At 42.4% G+C, this 21742-nt stretch overlaps 1 protein-coding gene across 1 annotated transcript in view; it reads left to right on the top strand.

The window, feature by feature from the left end:
- Positions 1–20799, top strand: part of LOC129868270 (spectrin beta chain, non-erythrocytic 4-like) — a 34874-nt gene extending 14075 nt beyond the window's left edge. The window contains exons 3-20 of the mRNA XM_055942090.1: positions 746–1009; positions 1397–1627; positions 2793–2882; positions 3140–3418; positions 3613–3743; positions 3975–4179; positions 4447–4692; positions 4983–5117; positions 5543–5784; positions 7276–7414; positions 9109–9193; positions 10833–11062; positions 11279–12801; positions 13005–13068; positions 13202–13449; positions 13664–13834; positions 13986–14028; positions 14374–20799. Of these exons, the coding sequence (XP_055798065.1) occupies positions 746–1009; positions 1397–1627; positions 2793–2882; positions 3140–3418; positions 3613–3743; positions 3975–4179; positions 4447–4692; positions 4983–5117; positions 5543–5784; positions 7276–7414; positions 9109–9193; positions 10833–11062; positions 11279–12801; positions 13005–13068; positions 13202–13449; positions 13664–13834; positions 13986–14028; positions 14374–14703 (4656 nt within the window). The 3' untranslated portion in view covers positions 14704–20799. The remainder of the gene's footprint in view (positions 1–745; positions 1010–1396; positions 1628–2792; positions 2883–3139; positions 3419–3612; positions 3744–3974; positions 4180–4446; positions 4693–4982; positions 5118–5542; positions 5785–7275; positions 7415–9108; positions 9194–10832; positions 11063–11278; positions 12802–13004; positions 13069–13201; positions 13450–13663; positions 13835–13985; positions 14029–14373) is intronic.
- Positions 20800–21742: the final 943 nt, after the last annotated feature.

Here is a 21742-nt window from a genome sequence, read left to right as displayed (position 1 = left end):
CAGTGTCGTCCGGGTTGGGGGAGGGTTTGGCCGGGGTAGGCCGTCATTGTAAAATAAGAATTTGTTCTTAACTGACAAGCCTAGTTAAATTAAGGTCAAGTTAAAAAAAAAAAAATGGCCATGATAAACATTAGTTTGATATGACGGATGGTCAAGTCACTTATGCATAGGCAGAGAGACATGAAACATTGTCTATGCTTCAATCTGCTGCAGTCATCTTGCATATTTCACACTATGCTTTGTTAGTAAGAACTGATCTTATTTGGCTTGGGTTTAATCATTTGATATTTTCTGGCATTATGCACAAAATAGTAATATTGTATGGAGATTGTGTAGCCTGTATTTGAGAGATTTTCAGCACACTGTACTAAATGAGGAAACAATCAGCACAGCTAGTGAGTAACATCCCTCCAAGGGAAAGTTGACATTATACTAGTGTACATGTTGGAGGGAAGCATTACATCTCTCAGTTGAGAAATATAACTGTTCATTGCTTGATTTAACATATGAGTTTGAGGTTATCACAGTATCAGCAGCAGAGCAGCTTTACAGTTACGACAATGGTATACGATAATACAGCATGTCACCTGAACTTCCTCAGCTTATATTTAACTATTCAAACATTAAATTAATTGTTGGCCATGTAAGTGGCCATACTTAGGACAAGCTAAACTAAGAAAATAACTTTGGTAGGGTATATATGTAACCACTGTTCTCTCTCCTCTTCCCCTCTATGTGCCTTCAGGAGGGCCAGGAGCTGATCGATGAGAAGCCTGAGCTGCGTTCGGTGGTGCAGCAGAAGCTGGAGGAGATCAGGGAGTGCTGGACGGACCTGGAGAGCACCACCAAGGCCAAGGCCCGGGCTCTGTTTGAGAACAACAAGCCAGAGCCGGTGGTGAAGAGCTACTCAGACCTGGACCACCAGCTCTCTGGCCTGGAGAAACAGCCCCCCCAGCTGGAGCAGGCTCATCACCTACCCACATTCAACGAGCAGCTGCATAAATTTCAGGTGTCAATTTACTGTTATAGGTTGCTTTTCATGATTTTTGCTATGGCAGTTATTTTGTGACAACACATTTCAACTCATTTTATATTAATTTATGTAATATTTCAAATTCAAATGTCTGTTAATGCTATAGAAGCCGTTGTTGTTGACTTTTACATGCCAAGTTCCCTGCCATCAGACACTAGGCTGGTTGTCGACATGAAAGAATGCACCGTATAGTTTGTTCTTAAAGCCAGCTAATCCATTACATTGCATAACATTGAAACACAACACACACAAGAAAATAGCTCAAAGTGCTGTTCAAACCCATGTGCTGTGTGTTTGGGCATCAGTCTCTCATCATCTATTCCTAACGTGACCTCCTCTTTCCCCCTGGCTGGCCTCCCTCAGTCTCAGATGGGGAACTTGTACAAGGACGTTGGGGAACTAGGGTCCCTCCAGGGGGTGTGCCTCCCCCAGCGAGGCAGCCTGGTGAAGGGTGGGGAGGGAGAAGGGGGCGAGCAGCCAGCCGTAGTGGAAACCCGCATCGTGCGCCTCATCGAGCCCCTGAAGGAGAGGCGACGCATCCTGCTGGCCTCCAAAGAGATGCACCAGGTCGCCCAGGACCTGGAGGAAGAGATAGTGAGTGACTGACACACTTCATCACTCCCTGGTGCCTCTAGCCTTTCTTTCCCTATGTTGATTGATTTAATTTATTTGACAATTTTTTAAATTTATTCCATACGAGTCAAAAGTTTGGACACACCTACTCATTCAAGGGTTTTTCTTTATTTTTTTTACTATTTTCTACTTTGTAGAATAATAGTGAAAACATCAAAACTATGAAATAACACATCATGTAGTAACCAAAAAAGTGTTAAACAAATCAAAATATATGTTATATTTGAGATTCTTCAAAGTAGCCACCCTTTACCTTGATGACAGCTTTGCACACATTTGGCATTCTCTCAACCAGCTTCATTAGGTAGTCACCTGGAATACATTTCAATTAACAGGTGTGCCTTGTTAAAAGTTCCCTTGTGGAATTTCTTTCCTTCTTAATGTGTTTGAGCCAATCAGTTGTGTTGTGACAAGGTAGGGGTGGTATACAGAAGATGTGGTAAAAGATCAAGTCCATATTATGGCAAGAACAGCTCAAACAATTGAGATGGTTTGGGATGAGTTTGACCAAAAAGTGAAGGAAAAACAGCCAACAAGTGCTCAGCATATGTGGGAACTCCTTCAAGACTTTTGGAAAAGCATTCCAGGTGAAGCTGGTTGAGAGAATGCCAACAGAGTGCAAAGCTGTCATCAAGGCAAAGGGTGGCTACTTTGAAGAATCTCAAATATAAAATATATTTTGATTACTTTTAACACTTTTTTGGTTACTACATTATTCCATGTGTTATTTCATAGTTTTGATGTCTTCACTATTATTCTACAATGTAAAAAATAGTAAAAAATTAAGAAAAACCCTTGAATGAGTAGGTGTTTCTAAACGTTTGACTGGTACTGTACATAAGGGCGCTCCAGCCGGTGACACCTCCACATGCAAAATATACTTCCCTCTCTCCGTGCCATCTTTCCATCTCTCCCTCTCTCCACCTTTATCTCTCCATCTATTCTGTTATTTTCTGTCCTATAGCCTCTTAAGGTCTTTAATATGCTTTTCTAAATAGTTCTTATGTTCTGTGGTCAAAGGTTGACGATGTCTCCCATTCTTTATCAATTAAACCATCAGGGTCTCCTCTCAATGAGATAGGTATGTACAGACTGTCACTGACCACAGTTTGATGATTTGTTATAGCTGTGGATCCAGGAGCGGCTTCCTCTGGCCTCCTCTAAGGATTACGGCAACAACCTGCAGAGTGTTCAGCAGCATGTCAAGATCAACCAGGTGAGAGACAGATGACCTCTATATGAGCACACAACACTATCTCTTCACAGCACAGCATAAACTCAATAACTATCCCTGCTCATCTCAGACCTAACTACAGTCCCCACACAACAGGACACACCGCCACGCATTTTATAAAGGAAAGCAAAAATGTGAGCTCTTATTGGACACATTCAGATAATGCCTCCCAATTTCACTCTGTTTTGAGCCGTTTTTACCCAGCTAAACATGACCCCTGGTTCTTATTGGCCTGTCAGACACTGCAGAGGGATCTGCAGGGGCGCCAAGCACGGGTGGAGGAGGTGTTGGACCGGGCGGGGATCATCGCCTCTCTGCGGACCCCTGAGGTTGACTTTGTGCGTGAGGGGGCGGGGCATGTGCGTCAGGTGTGGGAGGTGCTGAGGCTGGAGGCGGAAAGGAGGTCTGTGATGCTGGATGTGGTGCTGCAGGCCCAGCAGTACTACAGCGAGGCAGCCAAGGTGGAGTCCTGGCTGGCAGGCCAGAAACTGCACCTCATCAATGAGGAGAAGGGCACGGTACGCATGGTATCATGAGATTTAACTGGCAGGGTGGGTATGAGACTGGCCCGTTGGTTAGTAGTCCACAGTGCTCCCGGAGGACCTTTACCATGATTTGCCTAATGTGCCTGTTTGTTTTTTTTTACAAAAAAATGTACATGTATGGTTGATGGTTTGGATTTTGTCCCTAATATGAGGTCACTGTTGTGTAGGATGAGGAGAGCACCCTGCAGCTGCTGAAGGAGCACCTGGCCTTGGAGGCGACACTGGAGAACTACGCTGAGACAGTGGGCATGCTCTCCCAGCAGTGTCAGCGACAGCTGGAGCTTGGGCACCCAGACAGGCACGGACAGTCACACCCAGGCTCAAACTACATCTAAACACATGCTTCAATGATACTCCAACTCATACCCACAAACAACAGCTAATTCACTGGTGGAATTTTACCATAGACCACACAGAAAATAAAATGGCCTCAGTTTGTATAGGCTACTAAATTTCAGTGAATGATCCGTTATTTTACTGTCTACTGTGTCAGTTTCCCTCTCAATATCCCCCTCTCTCTCTTTGACAGTGAGGGGATCACCAAGCAGCAGTCCCACATAGACCGTCTGTATGTGTCTCTGAAGGACATGGTGGAGCACAGGAAGACCAAGCTGGAGCAGCAGTACTGGATGTACCAGCTCAACAGAGAGGTGGAAGAGTTAGAGAAGTGGATCACTGAGAGGGAGGCCGTTGCCAGCTCCACTGAGCTGGGTCAAGACCTGGAGCATGTCACGGTCAGTCTATCAATCAATCAATCAGGCAATGAATCAATCAATCAACGATGGATGGTCACAATCAGTCCCTGGCGAATTACATTGTCATGTGTTTATTCAATAAACATAATTGTTGTGAGTAGTTTCAGCAAAGTGCACCATAAAAACACAACTGAATGACACAAAATAAAGTGCAATAGAAATGACAAATGGAATGGAAATGTGAAATACGATACCTGACCTCTATAACTCTGGTCCCAAGCTTATTCTGGTCTCTCTTTCTCACAGATGCTACAGGAAAAATTCACCAAGTTCTGCTCAGAGACCAACAGCATAGGCCAGCAGAGGATGGAGCAGGTGAATAAGATGGTGAATGAGATGATAGACTGTGGCCACAGTGACGCGGCCACCATAGCTGAGTGGAAGGACGGACTGAACGAGTCATGGGCCGACCTACTGGAGCTCATGGAGACCCGAAGACAGATGCTGGCAGCATCACACCAGCTGCACAAGTTCTTCACCGACTGCAAAGAGGTACAGCTCAGTGTTTCTCCAAGATTATTTTCTAGGTTCCCCAAGAGTATTTTCAATAAGCAGAGGGAAACATAGCTAGGCAGGGAGACCTGACCTGCCTGTACAATGGTGGGAGAAACACTAGTACGGTTCGGCTGGATTTATATTAAATTACATCAAACATCATAGTGGTTGGAGGTGCTGGTAGACAGTGTAGACACTTAGATTTGTGAATATCCCGGGTGTGAGGTTGTATTTGTGAGGGTCTTGTGATGATGATGCTGTCTGTCCTGTGTTGTGCTGTGCTGTAGGTCTTGGCTCAAACTGCGGGGAAGATGAGGCAGTTGCCAGAGGTGAGGGCGTGCCAAGCCAGCATCGCCAACCCTGCCACCCTGCAGAGGCTCATGCTCTCCTTCGAGCACGCCCTCCAGCTGCTCGTCTCACAGGTATTGGTATTTGATTAGGATCCCCATTAGCTGTTGTGATAGCAGCAGCTATTCTTCCTGGGGTCCACAGGTGAGTGTAGATGAGGTGATTTGGTGAAATGTCCCCCTCTGACCTTAGAGGACTGTCAATGCACTTTGGCTTTCCTCTAACACCATTCACTCAAATAAGTAATGCTCCTGGAGGGCATGGGGATGTTATAGATGTTAACCCCAAGATACACAGCGCAGTAAATAGAATACCAATATGGACACAGTGGCAAAGATGAAAGATATTGTGTGCCATATGTACCATATGACTGGAGTCATACTTTTGCCTCAACCCTAGCTAGCACACCTGATTAACCTGGTTGTATTCTAAACTGAAGACCAACCATGATTAGTTGCTGATTTGAAATGACAGAGGTATGTTCTATGTTGTATTCCAGGTGAGGCAGCTGCAGGAAAATGCGGCCCAGCTGAGGACCATCTATGCCGGAGAGAAGGCTGAGGCCATCATGAGTAAAGAGCAGGAAGTGATGTCAGCATGGAAGGAGTTACTGGTTTCCTGTGAGGCCAGTCGTGTGCAGGTCACCTCGGTGACAGACAAGGTGCAGTTCTTCTCGGTGGTGCGCGAGCAGCTCATGTGGATGGAGGGCATCATGGGGCAGATTGGAGGGGACGACCCCAGGTAAGTAATGGAAGGTCTCCTTACCTGAACTAAATGCTAATTGTCAGCCATTTTGATAATCTCATAACTCTGATACTTGACTTGATAAATAGGCTCTTCTTAGTTTAAGGATAAAAAGGAAATGCATCTGTAATGTATATACTGAACAAAACTATAAAAGCAACATGCAACAATTTCAGCGAGTTACAGTTCATATAAGGAAATCAGTCAATTGAAATCAATAAATTAGGCACTAATCTATGGATTTGACATGACTAGGCTTGGGCGCAGCCATGGGTGGGCCTAGGAGGGCATAGGCCCACTCACTTGGGAGCCGGGCCCATCTACTGGGAGGCCAGGCCCAGCCAATCAGAATTCGTTTTTCCCCGCAAAGGGCTTTATTACAGACAGATATACTCCTCAGCTCTCCGGGTGGCTGGTCTCAGACCATCCCGCAGGTGAGGAAGCCGGATGTGGAGGTCCTGGGCTGGTGTGGTTACACATGGACTGTGTTTGGGAGGCCAGTTGGACGTACTGCCAAATTCTAAAAAATTACATTGGAGGCGGCTTATAGTAGAGAAATGAATGTGAAATTATCTGGCAACAGCTCTGGTGGACATTCCTGCAGTCAGCATGCCAAATGCACGCTCCCTCAAAACTTGAGACATCTCTGGCATTGTGTTGTGTGATAAAACTGCACATTTTAGAGTGGCCTTTTATTGCCCCCAGCACAAGGTGTACTTCTGTAATGATCATGCTGTTTAATCAGCTTCTTGATATGCCACAACTGTCAGGTGAATGGATTATCTTGGCAAAGGAGAAATGCTCACTAACAGGGATGTAAACACATTTGTGCACAAAAATAAGCTTTTTGTGCATATGGTACATTTCTGGGATCTTTTATTTCAGCTGATGAAACATGGGACCAACACTTTACATGTTGCGTTTATATTTTTGTTCAGTGTAGATATGTTATCTTCTATTTTAGTAACCATTTCAGGCACCCCTAGTTGATCTAATACCTTCTTGGCTTGCACATACTGTAGATAGACCCATTCATGTTATGCAATAAAGCTGTACTTAGTTTAAAAATAAAATGCTTCGTCACCTTGACCTAATTTCTTTTAATATCTGCCATTCAGTTTAATTTGGTTGTGGGAAATAAGGGAAAAATATGTTGTTTTTGTTTACAGTATTTAAGTAGTCCTCATTTATATTTAAGGATACATCACATACTTAACTCTACTTTCTTTAGCTGGTTTGTCAGAACCCACTAGTCAAGCACCTGGCTAACATTTCACACATACTCTTTTCACACTAGCTGAGCTGAGCCGACCTGTACTTCGCAGGCCTGGTTACAGTATGTATCTACAATACAGTTGCTAGAACCATACTGGAAAGTATGATATAGGGAAAATGGTAATAGGTCCGTCTCTTCACTCTTCTTTTCTGACATTTGCATTTTGTGCTTCCCTCCTGTCTGACGCTGTCCTATGGGGTGGCTTCCGCCAGGGACTCGTCTTCTGCAGAGGTGATGATGAAACAGCATGGTGAGCTAAAAGCCAAGATGGATGGCCGTAGGAAGACAATACAGCAATGTGTGGAGCTGGGAAAGATCCTGCTGGCCGCAGGCAACCCAGCCTCCGAGGAGGTCAGCATCACATATAACTTCACCTACATAAGTATACAGCAAAACCACATTACACTGAATCTGTATGCAGCAAAACCACATTACACTGAATCTGTATGCAGCAAAACCACACTTCACATCACACTGTATGGATCAAAACCACACTTCACATCACACTGTATGGATCAAAACCACACTTCACATCACACTGTATGGATCCAAACCACACTTCACATCACACTGTATGGATCCAAACCACACTTCACATCACACTGTATGGATCCAAACCACACTTCACATCACACTGTATGGATCCAAACCACACTTCACATCACACTGTATGGATCCAAACCACACTTCACATCACACTGTATGGATCCAAACCACACTTCACATCACACTGTATGCAGCAAAACCTCATTACACACTGTACCCACCTAGCACAAAATGTTCTGAGCTTGGTGACAGCGTGGTTGTCCAATGTGTTTTTTTCATACAACCTTCCCACAACTTTCAGGGATTGGTGCAGGATAGTTGCTTGGCTTTGGAACATTCTCAGCACATTTAAGGGACTTGACAAAAAAAAAAAAAAAATCTTGGTATTTCATTATTTTAACAGAATATTTCCTAAAAGTTCAAACATGGTTACATTTAATTTACAGTTTGGTAATGAAATGTTCTCCAACTGGTTTGACATTGGGAATGTTCTCAAATAGTTCAGAGAACAACTTTCTTTTGTGGGAATTTCAGTACTTCAGCATAACGTTTCCTGCCGGTTTCCTCATGGTTCTAATTAAAGTCATGTTCTCAAATTGTTCTAAGAGCGTTAAGAAAACTTTACATAAAAACCACAAGAAAATGTTAGTAATGCTCAGATGAAGTTCTAAGAATGTTAATTAAAAACATATACATTCTGTTCTAAGCATCAACAAAACTATATCATGTTAAAGCTGTTATATGTAACTTTTTGCGATTTCTCCATAGTGCATCTTTATTAAGTCTGTTCAGGTGTGTTGGCTGCACCCTGTTTGAGTAGACGTACAAAAACATTGCACAGCCATCCAAGTGGCGCAGTAACCCAAGGCACTACATCGCTGTGCTTTAGGTGTCACTACAGACCCGGGTTCAATCCCAGGCTGTATCACAACCGGCCATGACCGGGAGTCCCATAGGGCGGCGCACACTTGGCCCAGCGTTGTCCGGGTTAGGGGAGTAATTGGATCGCAAATGGGTATCATGAAAGTTGGGAGAAAAAGGGTGTAAAACACAACAACAACAAAAAAAAACATGTTATAGCTAGCTAGCTCCATCACATCACACTGTATGCAGCAAAACCACACATCACATCACACTGTATGCAGCAAAACCACACTTCACATCACACTGTATGCAGCAAAACCACACTTCACATCACACTGTATGCAGCAAAACCACACTTCACATCACACTGTATGCAGCAAAACCACACTTCACTCATGCTGTGTTAGTTAAAACCTGCTGCAAAACTACAAAAAATGAATAACTAAAATGTTATATTATATTATGAATATTGTGTAGGTTTGTCTTCAATGGAGGTGTATCACTTAAACCTCACATGATGATGAATATAATTCCCTGTCAAGACTGACTTCAAGTGTTTTAATATATTGTCGTTGCATTCCATTTGTTGTGATCTTGAACGCTCCCCAACCGTCTCTCTCCCCCTCTTGACACAGATAAAGGAGAAGTTGGATGCGCTCCTGGCTAAGCAGAAGGATCTCTCTGAGAGATGGGACAAACAGCAGGAGAAGCTGCAGCGCAGTGAGTGACTCACTACACTGGCAGGCACCGTGGAGGGAGCACAAACAGCTTTCAGGCAGCACTGCAGAAATCTTTATATGGAGGAAGGAAGGGCTTGTGTTCAAGAGTACTGGTTTTAGATTGTGCCTCAGAGCAGGCATCTTCACACTGCACGTTTTTTGTGAACAACATGGCTTTCACTATGAATATTTATGTTTGTGTGTGGGCTTCAACAATAGTTTCAACGTGACTAGACTACACACTAAAAGAAATTGTTACATATAGTACCAAATAAGGGTTATTTGGCTTGTTACCATAGTGGACCCTTTTTGGTGCTATTTTGAACCATTTTTTGAAGTTTCTACAAAGAACCATTCTCATAAGGTCATTTCCTGGGATTCTACAAATAACCAGTGCATTTACCTGGAGCTAACTCTGCAAATAGCAGTGCTATTCCATAGGTGTTATTATTGTGTTAATTGACAAGTTGAATCACGTTTGCTAGCTATAGAACAGCTGGGGGACCCTAAGGAAAGAATTGGGAACCACTGATTTAGTCACAAGACACCGTAACTGTCCATAGTCATATTTAAGTATTGACATAAGACATGACATAACACAACAGATTAGATAAACTGGAATGACATTCTCACTCACGGTTGCACAGAAAGAGCTTAGCGCAAACAACGCCCCAAAATATTCAAATGAGCCACCGCCCCTACATTTTAATTATCCCTAAAACATGAGTCATTATGGTTCAAAATAGAACCATCAAAATAGAACCATCACCTCTTAAGGATCAGCCCCTTTTTAAAAATGTTCGCCTAAAATGACATACCCAAATCTAACTGCCTGTAGCTCAGGCCCTGAAGCAAGGATATGCATTTTCTTGGTACCATTTGAAAGGAAACACTTTGAAGTTTGTGGAAATGTGAAAGGAATGTAGGAGAATATAACACATTAGATCTTGTAAAAGATAATACAAAGAATAAAGCAACAATATATATATATATATATTTTTGTACCATTATCTTTGAAATGCAAGCGAAATGCCATAATGTATTATTCCAGCCCAGGTGCAATTTAGCAGTGTATGTGCAAAGTTTTAGACTGTTTCAATGAACCATTGCATTTCTGTTCAAAATGTTGTATCAAGACTGCCCAAATGTGCCTAATTTGTTTATTAATAACTTTTCATGTTCAAAATTGTGTACTCTCCTGAAACAATAGCATGGTATTATTTCACTATAATAGCTACTGTAAATTGGACAGCGGAGTTATATCAGATATGTCTATGTCCTGGGAAATGTTCTTGTTACTTACAACCTCATGCTAATCGCATTAGCCTACGTTAGCTCAACTGTCCCACAGGGGACCTGAAGAAACATATTTTCTAAGTGTGTAGATTACACTTTACAGAACAGTACAGCCATCAAATACATCTGATACAACATCAACACAAGACCTAGCCGATTCAGAGCTGAGATAACCACGACAAACTCAGACTTTCATGTAAATCATTAACTTATGTCAATGGAAGACCCATTCATGCCCATGCAGCATAAATGTGTACATTATATGAGGTTCGTCAATGTTCAAAGACTTTGTTATAATAAGGAATATCGAGTTAAGCATGCCTATCTCTTCTTCTTTCCTTCAGAGAAGGATCAGTTCCAGTATGCCCAGGAGACGGTGAAGGCGGAGGCCTGGCTGAAGGCCAAGGAGCCCCTTATTAGCTCCAGCTCCTCCTCTAGGGTGGCTGGGGGGGCTGGAGGAGATGCCCAGGCCCAGACTGATGAGGTGGAGCAACTCATCCTCCGCCACGAGGCCTTCCGCAATGCTGCAGCCACCTGGAAGGAGCGCTTCAGCTCACTGAGACAGCTCTCCAATGTAAGCCTTTCTTTAGATAGATTCAGACAGTCTACTTAAGGATTTACTTATGTCTGTTGTCTAACATATCCATTAGGATTTTGTTAAACAAGGGTTTAATTAGATATTTGATTCAATAATTTATAGGACACGTCTTTGCAGTACATGTGCAGTAAACTTGCTAGTTGTTTTACTGTTACATTTGAGGTTGCAGTTCACTTCAATCTCTTCTCTCAGGCAGAGAAGCTGAGAGAAGAACAGAGCAGCAAGCCTTCCCCAATGCCACTCTCCAGTCGGAGGATGTTCCCATCATCCTGTCTCACTCCGACCGTTCCTCTTGCTACCTCAACTCTGCTGAGACAGACGGTCCAGGTGCATATTGAGCCCAGGCCCAAGCAGACCAGTCTGGAGATGTCTGCCTCTGCCTCCTCTGCAGCCCAAAGGTTGGGTTCTACCATAGCCAGCTACGCTCCTGTCATAAATGGCTCTGGTTACCATGGACTGGACCATCAGAGCAGCAGCGGGGGATTGGAGAGTTCCAACAACCCTGGACTGAACCATCCGGGCGGTGGAGGAGTGGACAGCAGCTCTAGTTACCTTGGAGGGAACCATCAGACTGGCTCCCCGCCAGTGGATAGTTCTGGCTACCTTGGACTGAACCATCAAAGCAGTGGGGGTATGGTTAGTCCAGGCTACCTACCTCAAAACCAAAGTAGTGGGGGTATGTGTGGTCCAGGCTACCTACCTCAAAATCAAAGCAGTGGGTGTATGGGTAGTCCAGGCTACCTGCCGCAAAATCAAAGTAGTGGGGGTATGGGTAGTCCAGGCTACCTGCCAAAAAATCTAAGTAGTGGGGGTATGGGTAGTCCAGGCTACCTGCCACAAAATCTAAGTATTGGGGGTATGGGTAGTCCAGGCTACCTGCCGCAAAATCAAAGTAGTGGGGGTATGGGTAGTCCAGGCTACCTGCCTCAAAATCAAAGTAGTGGAGGTATGGGTAGTCCAGGCTACCTGCCTCAAAATCAAAGTAGTGGGGGTATGGGTAGTTCAGGCTACTTGCCGCAAAATCAAAGTAGTGGGGGTATGGGTAGCTCAGGCTACCTTGCACAAAATCAAAACAGTGTTGGTATTGGTAGCTCAGGCTACCTTGGGCAAAATCAAAGTAGTGGCGGTATGGGAAGTACTGGCTACCTTGCACATCACCAAGGTAGTGGGAGTATGGGTAGTTCAGGCTACCTTGCGCAAAGTGTTGGAGGTATGGGTAGTTCTAGCTATCTGCCTCAAAGTGGTGGGGTCATGGACCCCAAAATGGCATATGCGTGGCAGCATCTGAAAGCTGACTGCATGCAGCCCAGGATCAACCACATGCAAAAAGCTGTCAACCCCCTCCTGGAGGCCAGCAGGGCGCAGAGGGAACAGTTTGGGGACATCCCCATGGTGGACATGATCGGGCCAGAGTCTGGCCTGGATCTCCTCCACGGCAGGCTCCAGAGGGACCCCCGCGGCAGCCGCTCAGACCCCCAGATGGACCACCTGCGGCGGGAGAGGGAGTACAAGCTAGGTCGGCAGACCTCCAGCGAACAGGAGATTCAGGCGCGGCTCAACGAGCTGCCAATGATTGTGCGCCAGGAGCGCTATAGGCGACGCCTGGAGAGGCAGTCGTCCAGCGAGCAGGAGGGCAGTGGGAAGGCGAGGACACCGAGGCAGGACGACTCCAGCGACATGGAGTCAGCCAAGGAAGGCTCCGACAAGCGCTCAACGTGAGTCCAGGACTGCCTGGTCATAACCTCAGCAGTTCTTCACTGTGCTGTTTGTTTGTGGAAACTCATTTAACAAGCTCATTACAAAAACAGTTATTACAATTTGCACTGTCCACCATGATCCAAAACCATTGATTTGGAATGTAGAGTATTGATTATATTCCCTGTTTGGGTGACTCATGGCAGAAACTGTGTCATTGCAGAGAGAAGAGAGCCACCACCATGGCTGAGATTGTGGAGCAGGCCCAGGAGAGAGAGGCAGCACAAGTAAGTTATTTCACATGTACAGTATTTAACAGTATTTCGTATTTTGTTTTTGTATAATGAAGATCGTTTGTGAGGCCACACAGGCCTGCTTTTCGGATTTCTGAATGACACACCTCTCTCCTGTTTGTTCCAGGCTCGAGGGGAGACGTACCGCCCCACCAGCAGCCTCTCAGCACCTGTGACCTACGAGCGCCCGCGCGCCCGAGACCGCCCCAAACCCCGCAGGAGACCCCGTCCCAAAGAGCCTGAGGAGAAGCGACGCTCTCGCTCGGCTCCGGCCCAGAGTCCGGCACAACTTCTGCCGCCCTCACACACTGCCCATAACGAAGGCTTCCTGTACCGCAAACACGACTTTGAGGGCCACCAGAAGAGTCCCAGCAGGTGGGCGTCCACCGACTCAGTTACACACACCACACACCACGCAGACAAAAGTTAAAAGGTTAATGTAGCTAGATCACAAAATAATATGTGTATATACAGTACTCTATTGACACACTATGACACACATATTGACACACTATGAGTTCACTTTGGAAGAAAGTAGAAACGTGCATAAGCAGTTGCCAAACAAGCTGTTCTTGTTCTTGTTTTGCAGTAAGTCCTGGGTGAATTTGTATTGCGTGTTGTCAAAGGGAGGGATCACTTTCTACAAGGACGCCAAGAGCACCACCACACCTTACAATGAAGAAACCCCACTCGACCTGAGCGTCTGTATATGTGATAGCACCATAGGATACAAGAAGAAGAAAAATGTCTTCGTTATCAAGTATGGCTTGATGAAGAGGATATTTTTTTACTCCACCTTATTACTTATTTTAGCATATAATCATTTTCTTCACCTTAAAACGTTTGAGTGACCAGAGGATAGACTCTTGGTACTTCCAGTAACAATGTCTCTCTCCTTTCTTCTCCAACAGGAAAAATGATGGCAATGACTATATTTTCCATGCAAAGGATGAGGTAAGAATGCCTGTGATGAAATTGAATGTTTCATTTAATGTCTTAACATCAATGTTTTATTCCCATTAGAGAGCTAGATAGGCCACCCCTCTGAGCAGAGTTCCTCTCTAGGTTTCTTCCTACAGTAGGTTCTTTCCTTCTAGGGAGTTTTTCCTGACCACTGTGCTTTCGCTTGGCTTTGCTTGTTCTTTGGGGTCTAGGCCAGGTAACCGTAAAGCACTTTGTGACAACTGCTGATGTAAAAAAGGACTTTAAAAAACACATTTGATTGATTAAATTACTGGTCCTGCTTCTTGGTTTTGTTGACACCCTGACAATATCATGTCTCTGGGTGCACTTTTGCAGGAGGACCTGAAGGCTTGGGTCACTAACATCACCACCAGTATAACTGAACACGAGGAGATTGCCAAGTGGGACAAGCCCACCACCTCGTCCACAGATCCCGACCGCTCGGAGAGGAAGGAGAAGTCTGAGGGCGACGCAGATGCCAGGTCAGAGAGGTCTGAGATGGGAGGAGAGGTGGAGGAGGAGGAGAGGTCAGAGAAAGAGAGGTCTGAGAAGGGAGAGGGGTCCAAGAAGACGGGAGAAGGCTCAGAGAAAGCAGACACGTCGGAAACGGGTGAGAGGGCAGAGGGAGGGGCAGGGGGCTCTAGCACGTCAGGGAAGAGCAAATGATCCCCGCTGAGTGGAGGAGTGGACTGGCATTCAACCATCTAAAGCCCCCCCCCCCCTCCTAACTTTACCCTACGACACCAGACAGTGCTGAACAAGAGAGACGGGGGGAGATGTGTACATTTCTGTGCATATTTTCTCTCTTTTTCTCTCTCTCTATCTCTCTGTCTCTCTCTGTGACATCCTGAGGCTTGGGTCCTAATGTTAACTGTGACTGACTGATCTTTCAGCCCCCCCCCCAGGCAAAATACATCAATACTTGCATTGCATTGTGGCCCTTGCTGGTAGGTTGGAGGATAGGGGAGATTAACCAGCGCCACTGTGTGGTCACAGGCATTTGTCACAGTCACGACTCATTGATCATTTATTTCTTGGATTCACAGCATCTCTCAGTATATATATAATATACCTATGACTGACTATGTAATGCTCTGTCTAAAACAACCCAAGCAGTGGTGAATGAAATGTCTCACAATATTTTGAAAAAGCTTTTTTCTGAAGCAATATACTTTTTTATTTATTCTCTTTGTTTGAGAGAGTGAAAGGAGACAAGAAACAGTTGCTTATTAATTCTATGATTGTTCACATTCATCATCAGCTTATTTCTGTCAGGTCAGCAGCACCTTAAACACTTCCAACACGTCTGTGTATACTCAGCATATTGACATTTCAAACCCATCTCATTGCTATCTCTGAGTCTTGTTGTCATGATGGAATGCTGGTATTACCTACTTGTGTTAATAATTGAATTGATCAACACATGATTCTCTTCTGAACTTTCGGATTAATCATGTACAGGCCCATGCCATACCAGGAATAAAGGTGAAATAGGGTTGCCAACTGATTAAAACTCAATCACATTCAAGAGTCTATTCAAGGAGGCAATGCCCAACATAACCTCCTTGTGGTGCCAGACCTGTGTCATGGCAGGACAGAATAGTGCACCTTCTATTTCAATGCCTTCATGTTCTTCGTGGTCTTGAGAAGTTCACCAATTTTTAAATTAATTTGGCAGTACAATAATTCCATCTGAAGGGAAGGTCTGTGTAAAATGCTAATATCATGGTAGATCTTAAACTATCCCCACATAAAGTATGGTGAATCATTAGAACCTCATTGCTGTTTTTATTATATTATTAGAATATATTTGACAGGGACTGTAATGGTTTCACTTGTGAAAATACAGTAGTAACATCAACATTACGTGAACCACAGAATATACAGTTGAAGTCAGAAGTTTACATACACTTAGTTTGGAGTCCTTAAAACTTGTTTTTCAAACATTCCACAAATTTCTTGTTAACAAACTATAGTTTTGGCAAGTCGGTTAGGACATCTACTTTGTGCATGACACAAGTAAATTTTACAACAATTGTTTACAGACAGATTATTTAACTTATAATTCACTGTATCACAATTCCAGTGAGTCAGATGTTTACATACACTAAGTTGACTGTGCCTTTAAATAGCTTGGAAAATAACAGAAAATGATATCATAGCCTTAGAAGCGTTTGATAGGCTAATTGACATAATTTGAGTCAATTGGAGGTGTACCTGTGGATGTATTTCAAGGCCTACCTTCAAACTCAGTGCCTCTTTGCTTGACATCATGGGAAAATCAAAAGAAATCAGCCAAGACCTCAGAAAAAATATTGTAGACGTCCACAAGTCTGGTTCATCCTTGGGAGCAATTTCCAAACGCCTGAAGGTACCATGTTCATCTGTACAAACAATAATACGCAAGTATAAACACCATGGGACCACGCAGCCGTCATACCGCTCAGGAAGGAGACGCGTTCTGTCTCCTAGAGATGAACGTACTTTGGTGTGAAAAGTGCAAATCAATCCCAGAACAACAGCAAAGGACCCTGTGAATATGCTGGAGGAAACAGGTACAAAAGTATCTCTATCCACAGTAAAATGGGTCCTATATCGACATAACCCGTAAGGCCGCTCAGCAAGGAAGAAGCCACTGCTCCAAAACTGCCATAAAAAAGCCAGACTATGGTTTGCAACTGCACATGGGGACAAAGATTGTAATTTTTGGAGAAATGTCCTCTGGTCTGATGAAACAAAAATAGAGTTGTTTGGCTATAATGACCATAGTTATTGTTTGGAGGAAAAAGGGGGAGCCTTGCAAGCTGAAGAACACCCTCCCAACCATGAAGCACGAGGGTGGCAGAATCATGTTGTGGGGGTGCTTTGCTGCAGGAGGGACTGGTGCACTTCACAAACTAGATGGCATCATGAGGAATGAAAATGATGTGGATATTTTGAAGCAACATCTCAAGACATCAGTCAGGAAGTTAAATCTTGGTCACAAATGGGTCTTCCAAATGGACAATGACTCCAAGCATACTTCCAAAGTTGTGGCAAAATGGCTCAAGGACAACAAAGTCAAGGTATTGGAGTGGCGATCATAAAGCCCTGACCTCAATCCCATAGAAAATTTGTGGGCAGAACTGAAAAAGCGTGTGCGAGCAAGGAGGCCTACAAACCTGACTCAGTTACACCAGCTCTGTCAGGAGGAATGGGCCAAAATTCACCTAACATATTGTGGGAAGCTTGTGGAAGACTACCCAAAACGTTTGACCCAAGTTAAACAATTTAAAGGCAATGCTACCAAATACTAATTGAGTGCATGTAAACCTCTGACCCACCGGGAATGTGATGAAAGAAATATAAACTGAAATAAATCATTCTCTCTACTATTATTCTGACATTTCACATTCGTAAAATAAAGTGGTGAATCTAACTGACCTAAGACAGGGAATTTTTACTAGGATTAAATGTCAGGAATTGTGAAAAACTGAGTTTAAATGTATTTGGCTAAGGTGTATGTAAACTTCCGACTTCAACTGTATCATAAACTACTTCTCCCTCCCTGTTTTCTGTCTTTCTGAGATTAAACCAATAGACAATGATTGTCAGTCAGAGGAGGATTTATGTACAATTGTCATCATCTAGTCATTAAATTGTAGATATCTTTACGTACAGTACACCAATAAATCCTATGCTCTAATAAACAGAGTTCTATGGAATGAAGTGGGTTAAGATTAAAACATTTACATTAATCTACACAAATGAAATGGGGAAACAACATCAGTCAATTATGATATTGCTGTTTATTTCATTTAAATGAAAAATATGCAAATTTGGAGTCACTAAGAAAGGATAGTGTACATACACCAATATCTAGTTAGATTTAACATTTTACAAGGGAAACATGTGCTGGACCTAGGTACATTTGTTGTGTATTTATAAATGTCTATTTCATTTAATTGATCATACGGGTTTGCTACAGACAGTTTTTTCTATTAGTAGTTAGATCCTGTCAGGCAAGTGAATTATTATAAGAACAGTCCTGTTGAGAATGATAGGCCTTTGCTACATTTACTGGAACTGGTTAACTGGCTTGGATGATAACAAAGAACTTGCTAACCTGAATGCTAGTTTATTTAGCAACTCTGGAGCTGATCAGACTGGTATCCAGGCTACACACGTTTTAGCTGTGACTCTTGAGCTATGACTTCAAAGCTAAATACAACCATACATCCACAAAATGTTTTGCTTGCTTCAGTCATATTGGATGATTAATTATAAACATATATTGATAAGAAATTTAATGAACACAAATAAAATGTTGGTTTAGTTAGTACTGTACACCTACAATATGAAACCTCAGGGTAGCCTAGTGGTTAGAGTGTTGGACTAGTAACCGAAAGGTTCTAATCCCTGAGCTGACAAGGTACAATCTGTCGTTCTGCCCTTGAACAGGTAGTTAACCCACTGTTAACTGCCTAGGCCGTCATTGAAAATAAGAATTTGTTCTTAACTGACTTGTCTAGTTAAATAAAGGTAAACTTTTTTTTATTTTTTTATTTTTTAAATAGCCAGCATAGTATGATTGAAATTTGGTCAACTCTATTTCAAATGGGCTACTTTTGAATTATGTTTACAGATATGTTTTATCTGATTCCTAAATGCCCCATACCATGGACCTTCCAAATCAAACATCATTGCTTAAAGTGGTCTGTGTGTGTTATTAGTCATAACCAAATCTCTAAAAAATATAAATAAAAAACCTTGTCAAGCCTTATTCCCAAAACCAGTAGTTAGAAAATGAATTGATTTCACAATATACTCAATACAGACTGTTCCATTTGACTCAGGATGCAAATACTGGCACTCATTGGTATTAAAGTGTTATGACACAAGCAACAGTCTAACTGCAGCTTGTTGATTGGACGCAGTTAACTTATTGGTAAGACTTGAATATATCATGATATACTGTATGTGTTATGTCATCTGTTACAATGTCGACTAGAAACTGTTGAGAAACTGTCAATTACAGTATAACAACAAACTGTCTATTGTAGGTGGTTATTGTAGGTACCACCATGCCATTTTGGATTACAGGCTTTAAAAACAAATGGTACCTAAAATGATAATTTATTAGTAGGCTTATTACCAATTGTTTTCATTGTAACTATTTCCTCCGGAATTGAGGCTTTCATTGCAATACATATTTATTAGTTAAACACTAGTAGCTGTTTCTCTTATTTTCCACTGTGGAAAGAGAGAGGCTCTCCTAATTCTATTCATTCTAATTCTATGGTTCCGCCATCTACATTCTTATCAGAGAAATCCCAGCATCACTTGATTAAACAAACAGGTTAATACTAGAATACTTACTAAACACACATAAATATTACAATATCTACTAAACACAGAAATACTATAAGGCCTACTAAACACACAGAAACAAGGTAACGTAAAGCTCTTGACCTCATGGCTAGTGTTTTTATGATTTTGTGTTTTTCTTGTCTCCGATACTGTGTTAGTGTACCTTAATGATACCTATACCTTGCTGCTATGACATTTTCTCTATGTAAACCTCCTTACTTGCTGATGCAAAATTTACGTGAACATTGGTGTATGCTTGACACAAAGGTGTTAAGCCAAGAGTTTTTGAAAAAGTAATCATCAACCATCCTCCACAGATCAGTAGATACATAATGCATTCTATATAGTAGTGGGAGAGATTCCTGATGTTGCAGCCGCTCACAGTGTTTAAAAATCAAAGTAAATTTGCTTGATGAGTAGAGAAAGTTAACAGATTCCTGTGTTAGAGATTTCACTCTGAAGTAGAATAATAGAAAAAAAAGTTTATTTAATTTGGCAAATTAGTAAACACTGCCAGAGTGTACTGTTCTTGAGACAGGCGTACGCAAAGGTCAATTCTCTTGATTTTGAGGGGGTAAACATACTGTCATTATAACACCTCATGACGTAATCACCAATTAGCATTGGCAAACATTTATTAGAAGTCATGGACTTAATCCATATGACCAGCTATGTACTTAATGCTCCAATCTCCACTTCTTAATGCCTTTGTGCATTTAACACATGGAGCAAAATGTCAAGTGTCATGACTGGTAATGTCAAGTGTCATGATGACACACTTATGTAGGCATAATGACACAGTTATGTATACGCCTTCAACTAAAGTATTCCCTGTATTTAACCAAGTCATTTGTTACATTTTTTGTAAGAAGAAGAAAAACTGTCAGTGTCATAAAGCCACCTGGGGTTAGTAACTGAACCACATAGCTCTGACAACCTAAGTGAATAAATCAGTCATAGATGTCAAATGAAGGGCTGGTCTTTTAAAAAACAACTGTGTTTTCTGTTTTGAGGTAATAACGCTTCAGATCAGTAAGCTTGAAATCTTTGCTTATGTACAGTATGTTGGTACACAATAAAACATTTTTATGCTGTATTCTGTAGCCCTCTTATAGCAGATCAGTGAAAGGCTGAAACACATCAGAGCTACTCGCAGTTTTCAAGAGAGACGCAAGTCGAAACATTAATAATTGATGATGTGCACAGTGTAAAACGCTAGTGACGACGCAGGGTCTGTAAGAAATATACATGTATACAGTATTGCACAAAGTCTGCACAACTCAATGTATGTCTTTTAAGAATGTACATTTTAATTCTGATTTGTTTATTAATAGACTGGAGCAACATCTGCCAATATCTGTCTGTTGAAATATGAAATATGGTATTGTCTCATAAACTCTGTTCATCCCTTAATCTGGGCACTGTCGTTTTTAATACTCTATATAGCTTGACTGGCACCCATTTACATGAAAATCCCATTATTTATTTCACAATGCACAAGAACCTCAAATAGAATTATTAGCTCTGATCATTGGCCCATTTCCAATAATATAAGCAGATCAATTCTGTATGACTTCTATATGATACTGTGTACAATTATTTACTGAGACGTATTCTCTACAATAATACTTTAGGTGTATGTTGATCTTTGTCCTGCACCAACCTGCAGATCTCTATCACTACATCTCTGTTTTAGACATGGACACTGGTAGACATGGAACTGTCCTTTCCAGAAGTTGTTTGAGTCTAAATGTATGCTCATGCACCACCAGTTTGTTATCGCCACGTGCCAGGCTTCAGACACACAGGTAGTGAAGGAACACTACCAATCAGTGAACTCAAATGAAAAGGATATCTTTATCTATGTCAAGTCTTCTGCAAGCCACGAATCAACAAATGGTTAAGACGTTCTACTTGATAATGAGGTGTGATGATAAAAGCACAACAGGAAAGTATTGTAACGTTCGCCGTCTGGAGGAGAAGAAGAGGACCAAGATGCAGCGTGGTATGTGTCCATAATGTTTTAATAATAAAACTGAACACTGAAACAAAACAATAAACCGACAAACAAACAGTCCCGAAAGGTGAAACACAAAAACACTAAACAGGAAATAACCACCCACAAAACACAACAGAAAACAGGCTACCTAAATATGGTTCCCAATCAGAGACAATGACTAACACCTGCCTCTGATTGAGAACCATATCAGGCCAAACGAGAAACCCAACATAGAAACACAAAACATAGATAACCCACCCAACTCAAGTCCTGACCAACTAAAACAAAGAAATAACACAAGAACTAGGGTCAGACCCTGACAAGTATACTGAAAGAAAAGTGAATCTGCTGTTATTT

This window comes from Salvelinus fontinalis, chromosome 13, assembly GCF_029448725.1.
Source record: "Salvelinus fontinalis isolate EN_2023a chromosome 13, ASM2944872v1, whole genome shotgun sequence".
Taxonomy (NCBI): Eukaryota; Metazoa; Chordata; class Actinopteri; order Salmoniformes; family Salmonidae; genus Salvelinus; species Salvelinus fontinalis.
Note: the sequence above shows the minus strand (reverse complement) of the source record. Positions and strands in the feature narration are given on the sequence as shown.